The sequence below is a fragment of the Mustela erminea genome, chromosome 6 (assembly GCF_009829155.1).
Source record: "Mustela erminea isolate mMusErm1 chromosome 6, mMusErm1.Pri, whole genome shotgun sequence".
In the NCBI taxonomy this organism is placed as follows: domain Eukaryota; kingdom Metazoa; phylum Chordata; class Mammalia; order Carnivora; family Mustelidae; genus Mustela; species Mustela erminea.
In genome coordinates, this window is record NC_045619.1 from 129,370,367 (window position 1) to 129,388,436 (window position 18,070).

Consider the following 18,070-nt stretch of genomic DNA (forward strand, 5'->3'; position numbering starts at 1 on the left):
TTCTTGATTAGTTTCCCATTCCTTCTGGATAAAGATGATCAAAACGAGAAGTCTGTCTTATAAGGTATTATACTTAGTAATATATTCCCAGGTAGAATGCTTGGCATATAGTAGACACTCAATAAATATACGTCGAATGAATGAACAATGTAGGAATAGAAATAGACATATTAATCAATGGGAGACACTATTCAGAAACAGATCCAGGTAGAATTGCTGGAAATGGCATTACAAAATCACTAGGGAGTCAGTGCTGTAGGGACAGTGAACTGGCTAGCCATTTGGGAGAAGAGTCTGAATTCTTGTCATATACCATATACCAAAATAAATTCCAAACCTTTATCGATTTAAAGGCAAAAAATCATAAAAGCACAAGACAAAGTACATTTATATAATTCTGAGATGAGAAAAGACTTGAAGGATTTTATGTGCAGAAAAGCAAAAGCAGAAAGGATTTTTTAATGGATATTTGACTACATAAAAATTAAAAACTTTCATACTAACAAAAGAAAAATAAATGAAATTACAATACAAGTGAAAAATGAGAGAAAATATTTCCAACACATATATAAGCAACATGTGGGAGCTCTAAAGAACTCTTCTAAGCTGATTAGGAAAAGACAAATATATCAGTGACAAAAGTCCATTTATAAAATAAAACCACAAATCACTAATAAAAATATGAATAGAAGAAAGTATTTAGTTTCACTAGGAGTCAGTTAAAAACAAATTGAAAAACAAAGGCATTTTTTCTTATCAAATTGGTCATTTTCAAAAAATAATAATCTGTTGGTGTCCATGAAATTGCATTGAAATTATTGGTTTTTTACTTGGCTGATGATAACGTAATTGGTTCAGAGATTCTAAAAAGCAGCTAAATAGTATATATCAAAAGGCTTACATATGTTTATATACTCTGGACTAGTTGTTGAACTTAGGCACTTTTATGCTAAGACAATAATACAAGAACCTAGCTTCATGCCCCAAATATTTATCCCAGCATTCTTTATAATTATGAACATATGGAAATGACCTAAACATCCAACAACTTAAAAATTGTTTATATATGATGACATAGAGCAGAATATTATATAGCAAATTAAATCATTTATAAGCAATATTTAGCAAAATGAGAAATGCTTAAGATATTTTATTAAGATGAAATGTATGTGCAGGGTAACAGCAAAAAACATGCTTAAAGGAAAAAATGCAGAATATTAACTTCAAAGGTAAGATTTCTGCAGTGACTTTGTGTTACTTCCACAGTCTGAAAAAAATTGTTTTTCAATTTTTTTAAGATTTTAAAATTTTATTTATTTGTCAGAGAGAGAGAGTACACAAGCAGGGGGAACGGCAGGCAGAGAAAAAAGCAGGCTGTCCACTGAGCAAGGAGCTCAATGCAGGACTCAATCCCAGGACCCTGGGCTCATGACCCGAGCTGAAGCCAGATACTTAACCAACTGAGCCACCCAGGCATCCCTGAAAAAAGAAAAAATTTATTTAAGTAAGGTTCAATGATCCTAGCCACACAGCCAAGATATAGCTTGTCCCAAATGCTAAAAGTAAGTTCAAAATGTTGAAAATAATTTGAAAGGAGAACCACTGAATTTAAAAAATAGTCTGTCATGTAATAGTTTAGGTTAAAGATGTTTACTATATTCAAAAATGAGTTTTCTCCACTGAATTTAAATATTATTTATTTAAAATTCCCTGTGATATTTATCATTAAATGTAAGTAAATGTTCCAGGCATCACATTCTAACAAACTTCAGTAATTAAAATGTATAACTGAGAAGTCGTATGATTAAATATATATATATATGTGTGTGTGTCAAGATAAGGTTTATGCTTTTTTGGTTAAATAGTGCAGAAGTTACATAAAATACATTTGTTTGGGTTTATCCCTAAAGTCTAAGTAATCTTCCAATTAATTTCTGCATTTAAAAAAATATGTATGTAATGATGGGTATCGAAATTATCCCAAATCTATTCTTTATTTAAATGAATAATTTAAATTTTACATTATTTAACATAATTCAATGACATTATGTTTGGCATTACATAAACAGCCACTGGCTGGTACGAATGTTTTCCCTGCTGTCAGCCAGTTCAGTCTGGGTTGTGCTGTATTATACAGCAGCCTACATTTGACCAGTCAAGTAGAGAAAAATGATCAAGACCCAGGACAACTACTGTAAAGGAACTTATTTTTACATTATGAAGTCTTCCCGTATTTATTTCATGTCATTGGAAGAAGGCAGACTGAGACGTTTTCATTCTATGGGAAGCGACTGCATGGCAGTGACTTTTTCTAACAGCACCTCTGGTTCTTTCTTCCAGCTGCTTCTCTGCTTTGCATTCAGGCAGATGAGCTCCAAGAAGCTCTCACCTCCCACTGTGTGGTCACTAGAGGAGAAACCATCATACGACCCAATACCGTAGAAAAAGCCACTGACGTCCGAGACGCCATGGCGAAAACTTTATACGGGCGGCTCTTTAGTTGGATAGTCAATCATATCAACAGCTTACTGAAGCATGGCGCCTCACTAAGGTAAAATTCCTATGGAGACAATTTTTCCCCAAATGTCACGTGATGTAGATCTGTTTTCTAATTTACAGATTTGTATAGGAGTCCTTCCGAGAATGTTCCTAATGTTACCGTGTCATTATTAAAGTTCTCTTTCAATAGATCTGCTTTATTTCCTAGTAGCACTTTATTTGGCCAGATAGCTATAAAATTTTTAAAGTGCTGGAACATAAAATAGTAACAACATGAACAAACATAATAGAAAGTGAATTTTTCCTGTGACATCTTATCCATGTGTATGTTCTTTTCATAAGAGAGTGTGTTGTGAAGTATAAACCATTTGATACTTGCATGAAATGTCATTTTAGTAGGGTTTTTTTTTTCATGTTTTCTTTGTTCTAAGGGATCATATTAACTCTTGAAGACAAAAGAAAACTTTCTCTTTATATTTTAACTGTCACCATAGCCCTTTAAGGGTAGGTCTTATGACCTGTAATGAAATTTGGTTCAGAAACATTCTAAATAAATAGTAAAGGACAGAACCCTTATCTAAACAACAATGTTATTTGACCATAAGTCTATGCCCTCATCTTAGAAATAAAGAATCACAGCCACCATTAACTGAATACTGTCTGTGTACCTACCAGGAGTTGTGCATAGATATAAGTCCCTACATTTGCACCTAAATCTTTGTTCTGCCACAAATTATACAATCTGTAGAAATCTGTATACAAAAAAATAAGATAGCTGCTGACCCTAAGTTACCTTGCTCACATTTGCTTGCTAAGCATAAAAGACCATTTTATACACATTTCAGATGAATAACTCACTCTCATTTTTCCGCTAAAATACATACCACACCATAATATTATCCAAAACGCCTCACAGAGTGTCCATTATTCCTCCCTGTTCTCAACTCTGGATCCCTCAGAATTGCTTCTTGCCTCCCTGTAGCCTATCTGACTGCAAATCAAATCCAATTTGCCCATTAGGATTTAACGGTCAAGATACTTTGTATGTTCATGTGTAGCCATCTGTAGGATGCCACACTTTCAGATGAAAATGGAAATATTCAAGAATTTGCAGTATGGGTATAGTCCACAGACAGCCTCGCTGTGGTTAGTTACCATCTGCAGGTCTGGCCCCTCAGTGGTATCCGGAAGAGTACAACCCAAGCAGGCGATTTGCTGAAAATTCGGCTACAGCCTAGTCCCTCCTTAGTCACTTTCCTTTCCCTACAATAAAGGAAGCTATCCAAATCTTAGATTTTTAAATTTTTTTTTACAGAATGTTTAAGAAACTAAAATAGGACCATTCAGATAGTTTAGTTCAATCTGGAAAGATTTACATTTAAGATTTCGAAGAGCCTGCATTCTGTGCCGGGCTCTACCGCTAACTTGTTGTGCAGCCCTGGGCAAGTCACTACCTTTCTGTGCATCTGTCCTCTTCAGCCTGTTCAGTAAAGGCGTGGAATGACAACTCAGTGGTCTTAATTGTTGGCAGGTAACTTGGAGCCTTTAAAGAATCTCTTGAAAACTACATTCTTCACTCCAAAATAAAAAATAGACACCTACCCACCAAAATACGGCACATGATTGTGACTCCAGACCCTTGATGGCCATTAGCAGATCCCAGTTTAAGAATCCCTGAACAAGGTCAACTCCAAGGTCCTCCTGGTTCTAACACATTATTAGACAAGTTAAATATCTATCTCAGTGGGATCCTGTGAAACAACCGTTTTTTTAAAGAATGATAATTCTGACTAAACCAACAAATATTTATACTCATTCTTCATAAATAGGAATTTTTCTGAAGTACTTGGATAGCTTTCCATTTGTCCATCCCGTCACAGGGTTCTGGAACTTTGCATTCTAAGTTCAGTCAGTTCTTCCAAATACAGAGAATATATTTCACTTCTCAGCGTGCAGCTCACAGCAGTCATTTCCAAATCACCTCCTCACACAGCACCAAGAGTTAACCTAGGTTACATAAATAGTGAATACAGAGAGATGTTTATACTCTCTCAATTTTTTTTCAAGTAGGCTCCACACCGGATTTGAACTCATGACCCTGAGATTAAGACCCAAGATAAAACCAAGAGTCTTGACACTCAACCTGCAGAGCCACCCAGGCACCTCTATTCTCTCCTTTTTAAAATGACATGAAAGTATCTTTGCAATGCATATATTTCTTGGGGGAGGGGTAAACTTTTGACCAAGTATCTAACTTTTAATGAACAGAGAGGAATTAATTATTATGGAGGAACAGGAAAAGCATGCATTTGGAATATTTAATTATAAAATAGTTATTTAGGGTGCCTGGGTGGCTCAGTTGGTTAAGCATCTGCCTTTGGCTAAAGTCAAGATCCTGGAGCCCTAGGATTGCCCCAGGTCTGGCTCCCTGCTCAGCAGAGAGTCTGGACCCTCACCCTGCTCATGCTCTCTCTCTCTCTCTCTCACTCTCTCTCAGATAAATAAAACCTTTTAAAAAACTAATAAAATAATATTTAACTGCATTTTAAAGTATTTGATTATAAAATAAATCCAAATATATTTATATCTTTCTCCAGGTTACTGTTTATTCTATATTAAATAATTATGAAGGAATAACTCAAAAGTAAATATTGATTCTTTAAGAGAGGTAAATATTTTTAGCAACATGTTTTAATTGTCCTAAAGTGGGAGACTAAAGATACTCTTACACAGAAGTTTTACTTTTCTGCTATAATTTTTACTGAACCTATTTTTGCTGTGTTTGGAGTGCTGGCCAGGTTTTCCCTATGATTCAGGACTCAGGGCTATGATCTTACACCCGTGAACCTCCAGGAGAAAGTGAAGGAGCTGTGTCTGTAGTACAAGGCAAATCGTGTATCTTTTATATATTAAAGTTAATGCTACCTACTTTATATTCATTGGAGAAATTTTCACTCTCCATCATGGTAGTAGTTTCTTAGTTAAATCACAAAAGTATCCTTGAAGATACCCTACTATACATTCCCTCTTGAGAAAGTAAGAACTCAAAATCCTGCCTCTTCAATTTTCCAGTGAGAATGGTGATGAACTAAGCATCGGTATTCTGGATATATTTGGCTTCGAAAATTTCAAAAAAAATTCCTTTGAGCAGCTGTGCATTAATATTGCAAATGAACAAATTCAGTATTATTTCAATCAACATGTGTTCACCTGGGAACAGGTAAGTCAAGCCACGATAGAGAGGCATGCCTGTGTATGTGTTATATGCAAAATTCTACCAACAAAGCAGGACTTCACAGTTTTCAGACCTTAAACAGATTGGCAAAGGAAAGATTTTCTTTTCTCTGTGTGTTTAGTAAAAACAAAAACAAAACCAGAAAACAAGTATAATTTCGTTGTGTCTCAAAGTGTGGTATTGAATGTCCTCCATTGAAAATGAATGCACCCTGCCAGAAAACCTAGCAGGTCTGAGCCTGTGTAAACAAAGAAGTTTCCTTTGGAAATTTAAGGAAGCAGATGTGTCCAACTGTTCCTCTTTCTGTAGACTGCATAGCTGAAATTCTGTGTGAAATTTAAATATCCGTCTAAAATGCATTAAACTTCAGAATTCCCGTAACTAGGCAACGGAACACAAGATAATGGGTTTGATGCAAATGCCACGAAATGGCAATTTTGTCAGGGTACAACGTGTAATTTATGATTCAGCTTCAAAAATCAGAGACTTACTTGAATTGCATTTGGCAAAGCTGTAGTATTGAAATTATTTAAACTATTTTATCAGGTCTAAGAGAAGCTGTCGTATTTTCTATCATTTTGTATGTCATTGGGCTCCCTTTAATAGTATGAAATTGTTTTGTGCTTACAGATTAGAACCAAAGTTTTTATTTAAATTTGAGATAAATTAGAGGGACATATACCTCTTTCAATTCAAAATAGGTTTATTGAGAATTTACTTCAGAATTGCATTGTGAAAACACTAGTACCAAAAGAAAAACATTTAGATCTTGACATTTCTTGGGCCCATAAAAAAAAAGGAGGGGGGCCAAAAATATAAGATTTTATCTGTGTTTGCATAGCTTTCATCTGCCCCAGGAGCTGTCCACCAAAATTTCATTCCTTCTCTTCTTTCTCATTCTGTCTTTGTCTCTGTCTCTCTCTGCTCTCTGCTAGTGCCGTCCCGCAGTCTGGATAAATAATGAAATCTTTAAAAATCATTAAAAAAAAAAAAAGCCCTTCTCCAACTTGCTTATCTCTTAGCCATGGCCTCTCTCTTCCCTTCATAGCCAAACTTCTTGAAAGCATGTTCGGTATTCATTGCGCTGGATTGATTTCTGCCCCACATGCACACGCTTGAATTTGCAGCATCTGGCTCTGACATCCCCCGCCCTACTGGAATGGACTTTCCTAATCTCATCAGTCATTATTTGTATCAGAAACATTTTAGTCTCTCCGTTATCAGCCCTACTGTAATTTTCAATGTGGTTGGCAGGTTCGTGTTTCTGGAAGACCCCTCCTCTGGCATCCCAAATACCATCTTTCTGTTACTTTTCCTGTACCATCCCATAGATGATTAGTTCTCAATCCTGGCTCCATATTAGAATGACTTGGGTAACTTTGTAAAATCCCAGTGCCCAGACCCTCTCCCAGACCAGTTAAATCAGGTCTCTTGGGATGAGACCCAGGCATCAATATCTTCTAAATTTTCCCACTCTATTCCAACATACAGCCAAGGTTGGGAATTACTGTCCTAAATGCTAACTGCCCTGAAGTGTTCTGTCCTTGATCCTCTTACACTCACTAGGAAAGATCGTCTGTTTCCATTATTTCATTCATCCCTTCTTGCTAGTGATGCTCAAGCCCCCACCTCCCGCCAATCCCACTTTTTGAATTCCTGGCCTCCATTTAAGCGAGTTTCCGGAACTTTACCCGGAACTGAACTTGTCACCTTTCTTCTTCAGTAAGTGACATCTGTATCCACCCACTTACTCATGCCAGGATGTCGTATTACGTTTCATTTCTTATTACTGAAATCCGGAAAATTAATGTGACTTGTGCATGTTCTTCCCTCCTCTAGGCTCCTGTAAAAATATTTGGTTTATGATTCTGCCTTTCTCACTAGGCTGCAGACTTCTTGAGGTCAAGGATTATGTTTTAATTAATTTTGTATCTTCAGAGCCCAACATGTAGCGAGTACTCGATGAATGTTCATTAAGTTAAATTGCTTTAATTCCTCACACTGTTCACAGAATCCTTTCTAACCAGAGCCTGAAATAAGTAAATTTTGTCTGTTTGTTTGTTTGGACTTTTCGATAGGCTTCTATTAGAATTACCTCCCTCGTGGAACTGGGTACATCCTCATCTGTTTCCTGTCTGATTAATTAACAGCCTGTCTTGGGAGGTCTCTGTGATTCTTTTCTTTTGGGGTTGAGGCTAGAACATGGTTTTATTGGAACTAACCTTTAAACCAATGTACATAATTTTCTTTTTTTTAAGATTTTATTTATTTATTTGACAGAAAGAGAGAGAGACTGCAAGAGAGAACACAAGCAAGGGAAGTGGGAGAGGGAGAAGCAGGCTTCCTGCTGAGCAGGGAGCCTGACATGGGGCTCCATCCCAGAACCCTGGGATCATGACCTGAGCCAAAGGCAGAAGCCTTATGACTGAGCCATCCAGGCACCCCCATAATTTTCAATAATTATTTGCTTTTCACCTTTTATAGGTTGTTATAGTTAACAGTGCATTTTGTTTGATAGTCTTGAATTTTATCCATGATCCTAATGCTCTTAATGCTTTTTGCCTTTGGGCTTGATAGAAATGAAACTATTCTGGAAGGCTCTTTTAAATATCCTTGAGAGACTTTCAAAACAAAACAACTCAAAATTGCCCCCAACAGGTTAAAATTTCAGCTAGAATCCAGGCCATTCACAATCCTTTCAAGTGCCTTCCTGGGGTAACTACTCAAGAACCCCGGCTTCCTAATCTTATAGGCCAAGCATTGGCAGCTGAGTGATCCAGTCGTTGATGTGGGATTCGCTGGATATGGGATTAGTCAGTGATTCTCTAGATTTTAACATGTGCGTGCACATGTTTGTTTTGTTTTGTTTTTCCCCACTCTGTCACTTCTCTGTGAATGCAAAAATTGTAACTGAGAAATACTAACTACAGCTGCGTGTTGTAGCTATCACAGGTCAGGAATGTACTTATTCTGGGGCGCCTTGGTGGCTCAGTGGGTTAAAGCCTCTACCTTCAGCTCAGGTCATGATCTCAGGGTCCTGGGATCGAGCCTCACATCGGGCTCTCTGCTCCGCAGAGAGCCTGCTTCCTCCCCTCTCTCTCTGCCTGCCTCTCTGCCTACTTGTGATCTCTTTCTTTCTCTCTCTGTCAAATGAATAAATAAAATCTTAAAAAACAAACAAAATAAAGAATGCACTTACTCTGATTTCTGTAAGTGAGAAACAGCTGTTAAGCCAAAACATTAATTAAAGTCATGGTCACATTTTCTTGATCCAATATAATCATAGGTTTGACTCGAGTGCACCTTGATTTAATAGTTCCATAATTGCTTATAGGTAAGACATACCACTCTCGATTTTATGGACATTCAGATAATCTGAGCAGTCTGAGCAAGACAGAAGCCTCAGGCAACACCTTCACAGATGAAACAGCTTCTGGTTCTATTTAAACCAACAGACATTATCTCTACAGACAGTCAGTCCTACAACATCAGAGCCTTTATTTATGTTCCAATGAGCATATATAAGGAAAGGGTTTCCTTATTTAGCCCGAGTTAACTGATATGTCATATACAGGACACTCCTGTGTATTATTTGTATTTGTAATATGTCAATTAATTAATTAATAATATGGGACACTTCAGCAAAGTTGGTTATAAAGGTATTTTGAATATAGTTTTCCCATTACTTCCTTTTTGTTGCTGTTAATGTTACCATTGAGAGAACCTGTGCCAGATGTGCAGGGCTGGCCCTGCTACAGGGCTTGAACTCACAACCCTGAGATCAAGATCTAAGCGGAAATCAAGAGTCCAGACTCCTGAGCCACCCAGGTGCCCCTCCCCCTTTACTTTCCATTAAAACAATAATCAATAGACTACAGTAATACCAATAATCAATAGACTAAATTTTTAGTGAATGAATTTATGGCACTGACTTAATCCATAGTTTGCTGGGTGGATAGTTTTCAAGAACACATAACTCCTGAAATTGTTCTGGAGTTTGATGCTGAAGCTGCCGTCCTTTTCTAGCGCTAGGTGAACCGTTTTAAATATATTGATTTTAACAAAATTTAAAGGGACAATTTTATATCTAAAAACAGTGGTCTGAAAATCAAATAACAATCGCAGCCCCCGTCCCTACAAATAGACATTAAGAGTATAGTTGTAACCTTTTAATGTTCAAGATTCAAACTCTTCTGAGTTGCAGCTGAAAAATGTATCATTAATTCTGTCAATTTTTTTAATTCGACAAATAAGGTGTTCATGGATCAGCTTTCCCTATTATGTTTGTATTGGCATCATTTTGGGATGTCTACTCCCATATTTTTCCAGAAGCTTTTAGTTAGCAGCTCAAAGGGCAGCAAACAAGTAGCTCCAAGTCTGGTAAGGGAGGCCTCTCTCTCTCTACAGGAGCCTTCACACTGGCTGTTAGCCAAGATTCTGCTTCTGTCACACGGACTGTTAGCCAAATTCTGCCTCTGTTTGCTTGTTTTGTTTGTTTTCTGCCTTTCTTCAATGTGAGAGAGAGGACACTGGTAATCAAAGTGTGATAGAAAGCTTGAAGTTCTCTTCAAGTTGGAATCAAGCTGATGCTGTAGTTGGTGGGTTTTGTCTGTTCTTTCAGTCAGGCACTACGGTGTAATGATGGTGGTGTAGCACATTCAAAAGAAATGAACCCTGTTCCCTAGAAGTTTGTTTCAAATCAAGGGGAATGAACAACCAACCATTGATGAGTCACCAGTGGGCATCTGTTTGAGTTGGAACAAATGCCATTTTTCTTTGGAGCCCGTTAGGTATCCTACAAAGTGTTGCTCTAGAATCTTGAAGATTCACTCTACTTGCTTCTACTCCTACTTATACCAAAAGGGAACATTCTTATCCATTACGGGAACACATCTTCTTGGCTATTAATGGAACTAAAGTTCATTTTTAAAGTGAGCTATTAGTATTTGTTCTGTAGAAGGATGTACATATATCATTTATATATCTTCCCATGGGTTTAGAATTAAAAGTTGGAAGTCATTTTATGAGCAGGAAACCATTTACAGCACATAATGGAAACAAGAACTGCAGTTACGGCTCTGGCTTCTCTTGGAGTAATTAATGTATATGATTTTCCTCTCCAGCTGTTCATAGCCTAAAGTTTGAAGCTTTTGAGATGTTGAATATGGGCTCCAACACATAACTTGTGGCAATTACAAAGAACAAAAATCCATCCATTATACAGTATCTACACTTTCAACTTTTTTTTACATTACAAAGTAAAGAGTCAGTCATCTGATAAAAAAAAAAAATGTGGGGGTAATTCAAATAGATCCCTTGTGAATCTCTTCAAGTTGTTTTGCTTGCAAAATGGATTTCTTCCCCATGAAATAAACCGTATGTGGGCAGTGGTGCTAGCATTAGTCTTATTTTAGCTCTCCAAGTGATAAAGGCCATTTTATAGGCATTTTCTTTAAGCATTAAAACAGCCATGCATTTAAGAAACCTTTGATACAGCAATGGACACCTGGGTGGCTCAGTCAGTTAAACATATGACTTCGACTCAGGTCATGATCTCAGGATTGTGGGATTGAGCCCCTCCTTGGACTCTGCTCAGTGGGGAGTCTGCTTATCCCTCTCCCTTTCTCACTCCCTCCCCCTTACCCCACTTGTGCTCTCTCTCTCTCTCTCTCTCTCAAATAAAATAAAATCTTCAGGAAAAAAAAAAAAAGAAAGAAACCCTTGATACAAAACATCTTGCTGTTTAAATGCTTAGCCAAGGTTTGGGTTACTATTTGAGATCACATACAAATGTTCCTTAAACTTCTCACATACTGAGCGAGTCTGGAAGTTGATATCCAAGTGATTGGGTCTGTGTGTGGAGCATCCCTACAGCAGCTCGAAGCTCTCCTGCTGGCTCTTGGCAGGCTGCCTCCTGGGCTCCTGTGTCCCCCTCATCCCTTGCCCCACACCCGTGCTACACACACAGTTTCTCTTTTATCAGTGAAGTTGGGTCAGCACCTCTAATGTGATGTGAGGACTTGTGGTACTTATTTTGATAATTTGGTATTGTTTTCAAACTTTTAAAAAATGTTTTCATGGGGCACCTGGGTGGCTCAGTGGGTTAAAGCCTCTGCCTTCGGCTTAGGTCATGATTTCAGGGTCCTGGGATCGAGCCTCGCATCTGGCTCTCTGCTCAGCAGGGAGCCTACTTCCTCCTCTCTGCCTGCCTCTGCCTACTTGTGATTTCTCTCTCTGTCAAATAAATAAAAAATTTTAAAGTGTTTAAAAAATAAAAAAATATATTTTCATTATGATATAAAATAATTTTTAAAGGAATACATTGGAAGCATAGATCTATTCAATGACTCTAGTTTTCTTCATGTCAGGTTCGAGCCCAGTATTGACAAAACTGATCCTTATAAGCCAAAAACTGTCACCTGCCAGTAGAATATAAATTTGTAAGATCTTTTATAGCTTTTGAAGAGTTTTCAAGAGTAGGTATCCTATACAAAAAGTGCCTACGTTAGAATGTTCACCTTAGGGGCACCTAGGTGGCTCAGTGGATTAAAGCCTCTGCCTTCGGCTCAGGTCATGATCCCAGGGTCCTGGGATCAAACCCCGCGTCAGGCTCTCTGCTCAGCAGGGAGCCTGCTTCTTCCTCTCTCTCTCTCTGCCTGCCTCTCTGCCTACTTGTGATCTCTGTCATCAAATAAATACATAAATAATCTTTTTTTTAAAAATGCTCATTTGAAAAAAAAAAAAAAGAATGTTCAGGTTAACATACATTGTTTCCTTTTTTGTTTTTCTGAAAAAGGAAGCTGCTCTAGGAAGCACCATTTAAAACTTTTCCCCCCAATTTCATTAAATATATGTAAAATAAAACAAGTATGTTTTATTACAAATTATCCAAAATAGTTTCTCAGTAATTTACTTGCTGAATTCTGAATCAGTGACCTGTGTCTTCCCAAATTAATGATGTGGCTTCCCATTAACATTTATGTAAAAATCAACAGGATCGTTGAGATCTGGCTGTTTTGGATAGAAAGCACAGGAGGAGACAGATTTCAAATCATAATTATTTTACATCAAGGGTTTAGATTTTTACAGCACACATATCACTACCTTGTTTTCTTCGTTTTTAGTTTTTACAAGTATTTAGTTACTTCAGTGAAATGTTCCTACTAAAAATACTGTGTGTGTGTGTGTGTGTGTGTGTGTGTGTGTGTGTGTATATATATATATATATATATATATATATATATAAATATATATAAATAGAGTGAGTGGTAAAGTAAATGTGGTAAAATACTAGCAGTTGGAGAATTGGGGAAACTTTGGGCACACGGGAGTTCTTTGTACTATTCTTGCAACTTTTCTTTACATTTGATCTTACTTCAAAATGAAAGGCGGCGCTTTTCACTTTTTTCCCTTTTCACTATCATAAAAACACTCAACTCACCTTGAGTAGTGATAGCCCCCTAAATCCTAGATTTTCGACCTTTAAAATGTTTTTTGTAGAATGAAGATTATTAGAATGAGGAACTTCTTCTCAATGGTTTCTTTCCTCTGGGGGCAGTGTTTCCATAAATGTGAACACTCATTGAGCAGTTGGTGAGTAAGAATTCTTTTCCTAAAAGGCAGGCATCAAGGGATAAATGTGTTTATGTGGCTTCCTCCCCCTCCACCCGCCCCTTGCACATGTTCCATCAGCGGAAGGTTTATGCATTCATTCATTAAGTTTCACAACACATTCAGGCAGTTCGGACATTTTGAAATGTTTGAACCAAAAGAAACCTAAGTAGATCATCTATATATGACAGATAAAAATTACTCCTTGATACTTACTCAGAGTCACAGTCTGGTGAAACAGAGCCTGGACCAGAATCTGGAAGTTCTGCTACATATCTGGGGTTCTTCTCACAAACAAATAAGCAAAGTTGAGAAGAACCAGGGACCTAACAAAATAATATCTCGTGTGGAAGAAAAGGGTGCTCTGCTGATTTGAAAGAAAGGAGAGAGGAAGAAAGGAAAAGAGAGAAAGGGGCAGTCTTTCACCTGATAGGCCAAAGGGGTTCCATGCAAGACAGGAAGAAGGAAACTGGAGAGAACATCCGCACTGGAGCAGGCAGTGTCGGTAGCAGAGACTGGGACACTGGAGGAAGCAGAAACCATCTGAAAAGAAGGACATGGAACTAAGGGAACAATTGAAAAAGAAAATAGAGCACCAGCAAAGAAATCCTAGGATGTGACTTCAGGGTTACAATGGAAAGGCAGAGAGGCTATTCGCTGTGCCCTAAAGGACTGGGACCCTACCTTTTTGTCTTCATGTCTACCTTAACCAGGCCCACCTTCTCTTAAACATACATGTAGTAGGTGTTCCACGGATGTCTGAGGAATGTCAGTATGTGCCATCTTCTACGATGGTCTATCCAGAATGCTGCAAACCTAAATGGAATCTTGATATCATCCCTTGATATAAATCCTGTATTAAGTGGACTGTCCTTCTAAAAATAAAAGATATACTGATTTATGACTTCCAAATTGCAAACACAAGAAAATAAATATTGATGATCATCTATACCAGCTGTTTAAAATACTTCTAGTTCTTACATAGTTGAAACTATGGAACAGTGTCAAACAATAGACTCCCCTATGACCTCATTTCACACGTGTAATTTCAGTGAAGGACTCCATTGCCCTCTGTTGTTACATATTCCCACCTTTCATAAAAGAAAAATATCATCTGAGCCAGATTCCTTGTTTGAAGCCCTGGTGATTTCAGGAAAATCTTTTGGAAATTTCATACTTAGATCAAACTCCCAGATGGTAGTAGAAAGTATTCTCCCACGGTTTAATGATGAGGTGGTGCTGATGCAGTCTGCCTGTTTTCACAAATATGTGAAAATTAAACAATGTTTTCCTGAGCAACCAATGGGTCAAATGGAAATGTAAAGAAAAAATCAAAGTACCTTGAGACAAATGGAAATGAAAACACCACATACCAAAATTTAGGGGATGCAGCAAAGGCAGTTCTAAGAGGGAGTTTGTAACGATGAAACATACATTAAGGGGAAAAAAATCTCAAATAAATAAATTGAACTTTATACCTCAGTGAACTAGAAGAAACAAGCTAAGCTCAAATTTAGAAGGAGAGAAATAACAAAGATAAGAGCAGAAATAAATGAAGTAGAGACTAAAAAGACTATAGAAGAGAATAATGAAGCCAGGAGTTGTGTTTTGTTGTTTTTTTTTTAAAGATTTTATTTATTTATTTGAGAGAAAGAGAGCAAGAGAGCATGAGAGGGGAAAAGGTCAGAGGGAGAAGCAGACTCCCCATGGAGCTGGGAGCCTGATGTGGGACTCGATCCCAGGACTCCGGGATCATGACCTGAGTTGAAGGCAGTCACTTAACCAACTGAGCCACCCAGGCGCCCTGGAACTGTGGCTTTTTAAAAAAAATAAATAAAATTGACAAATCTTCAGGAAGACTAACCAAAAAAGAAAGAGAGAGGACTGAGGTAAATAATATTAGAAATGAAAATGAAGTCTTTACAGTTGTTATTACAGAAATACAAATGATTATAAGAGACTACTATGAATACACCAACAAACTGGAAAACCTAGAAAAAATGGACAAATTTTTAGAAACACAAAACCTAACAAGACTAAATCATGAAGAAATAGAAAATATCAACAAGTCAATTACTAGTAAAGAGATTGAATCAGTAATTAAAAATCTCCCAACAGAGAAAAGTCTAGGGCCATAAAATTTCATTGGAAAATTCTATCAATGAATTATTAGGGATTAATAATTAATAATTAACCAGTCTCAATTAATATAATCAATCATATAATAATTATTTTTAATTAATTAATATAATTGATAATGAATAATATTTTATGACTATAATTATGGTGATTAATGTGCATATTGATAACATATTATACATAATTATTTATTTATTTTTCAATTAAGAATTAATTAATACCAGTTCTTCTCAAACTCTTTTGAAAATATAAAAGAGGAGGGAACTTCAAACTTACTTTATGAGGCAAACATTACCCTGATACAAAAACCAGGCAAGGACACTACCAGAAAAGAAAATTGCAGACCAATATCCCTGATGAACAACAGGTGCAAAAGTCTTCAACAAAATATTAGCAAACCAAATTTGACAATCCATTAAAACTATCACATACCATAATCAAGTGGAATTTATTCCAGGGCTACAAGGATGATTCAGCAGACACAAATCATTAATATAGTACACCAAATTAACAGAATGAAGCAGAAAAAGCAGTTGACAAAATTTAAAATCCATTCGTGATGAAAAAAAAAAATTCTCAACAAAGTGGATATAGAGGGAACATACCTCAACATAATAAAGGCCATATAGGACAAATCCACAGCTACCATACTGAAAGGTGAAAGCTGAGAGATTTTCCTACATGATCAGGAATAAGACAAGGATGCCGGCTGTCACCAGTTTTATTCCACATAGTATTGGAAATCCTAGCCAGAGCAATTAGGCAAGCAAATGAAATAAAAGGCATTTAAATTGGAAAGGAAGAAGTAAAATGGTTTCTATTTGCAGATGACATGAAATTCCATGTAGAGAACTCTGAAGACTCCACCAAAAAATTGTGAGAACTAATTCAACAAATTCAGTAAAGTTGCAGAATACAAAATCAGTATAAATCATTTATTTTTCTATACACTAACAATAATCTATCGGGGAAAAAATTAAGGTAACAGCCCTATTTATAATAACATCAAAAAGAATAAAATACTTAGGAATAAAATTTAACCAAGGAGGTGAAAGAGCTGTATACTGAGAACTATAATACATTGAGGAAAGAAATAGAAGAAGCCATAAATAAATGGAAGAATTAATATTGTTAAAATGCCCAAAGCAATTTAGAGATACAGTGCAGTCCCTAACAAAATTCTGATGGCATTTTTCACAGAAACAGTACAAACAGTCCTCAAATTTGTATCGAATCACAAAAGACCTCAAAAAGCCAAAGCAATCTTTTTTTTTTTTTAAGATTTTATTTATTTATCTGACAGACAGAGATCACAAGTAGGCAGAGCGGCAAGCAGAGAGAGAGAGAAGGAAGCAGGCTCCCTGCGGAGCAGAGAGCCCAATGTGGGGCTCGATCCCAGGGTCCTGAGATCATGACCTGAGCTGAAGGCAGAGGCTTAACCCACTGAACCACCCAGGCACCCCAAAGCCAAAGCAATCTTAAGAAAGAACAAAGTTAGAGACACCACACATCCTGATTTCAAATTACATTCCAAAGCCATAGTTATCAGAACAGTGTGGTATTGGCATAAAAACACACATAGATCAATGGAACAGTGTAGAGAATCCAGAAATGAACCCAAGCATATACGGTCAATTAATATTTGACAGGAGTTCCAAGAATACACAATGGGGAAAGTATTGACTCTTTAATAAATGGTTCTGGGAAAACTGGGAGGCCATATGCAAAAAAATGAAATTGGACCCCTATCTTAACACCATGCACAAAAATCAACTCAAAATGGATTAAAAGACTTGAACACAAGATCTGAAACTGTGAAATTCCGAGAAGAAAATATAAGGGATAACTCACTGATACCATTCTTGGCAATGTTTTTTTTTTTTTTTTTATTTGACCAAAGAAACAAAACTAAACAAGTGGGACTACATCAAACTAAAAAGCTTCTGTGCAGGAAAGGGAACCATCAACAAAATGAAAAGACAACCTATGCAATGGGAGAAAATATTTGTCAATCATATCTGATAAGGGGTTAATACCCAAAACATATAGAACTCATACCACTGAAGAGCAAAAGCAAAAGCAAAAATTCTGATTAAAACGTGGGCAAAGGATCTGAACAGACATTTTTCCAAAGACACACAAGTGGCTAACAAGTACATAAAAAAGTGCTTGACGTCGTTAACCATCAGGAGAATGCAAATCAAAACCACAGCGAGGTGTCACCTCACACCTGTTAGAATGGCTATCATTTAAAAAGATAACAAGTGTTGGTGAAGGTGTAGACGAAAGGGAATGCTTGTGCCTTATTGGTGGGAATATAAATCACTGTAACCACTATGGAAAACAGTATGAAGTCTTCTCAAAAAATTAAAAATAGAACTGCCGTATGATTGAGCAATCCCACTTCTGGGTATATATCCAAAGGAAATCAAAACAAGATCTGTGAGAGATGTCTGCACTCCCATATTCATTGAAGCATTGCTCACAATAGTGGAAACAACAACAATGGTTTCTGTCAAAGGATGACTAGATAGAGAATCTTACACATACACACACATACCCCACATACCCCGTGGAATGTGTTTA

At 36.9% G+C, this 18,070-nt stretch overlaps 1 protein-coding gene across 6 annotated transcripts in view; it reads left to right on the forward strand.

The window, feature by feature from the left end:
* MYO3A (myosin IIIA) overlaps window positions 1–18,070 on the forward strand; it is a 232,247-nt gene that overhangs the window by 134,603 nt on the left and 79,574 nt on the right. For all 6 annotated transcript variants that reach the window (XM_032349656.1, XM_032349658.1, XM_032349659.1 and 3 more), the window contains exons 19-20: window positions 2,341–2,551; window positions 5,572–5,719. In XM_032349656.1, coding sequence (XP_032205547.1) covers window positions 2,341–2,551; window positions 5,572–5,719 — 359 coding nt within the window. The remainder of the gene's footprint in view (window positions 1–2,340; window positions 2,552–5,571; window positions 5,720–18,070) is intronic.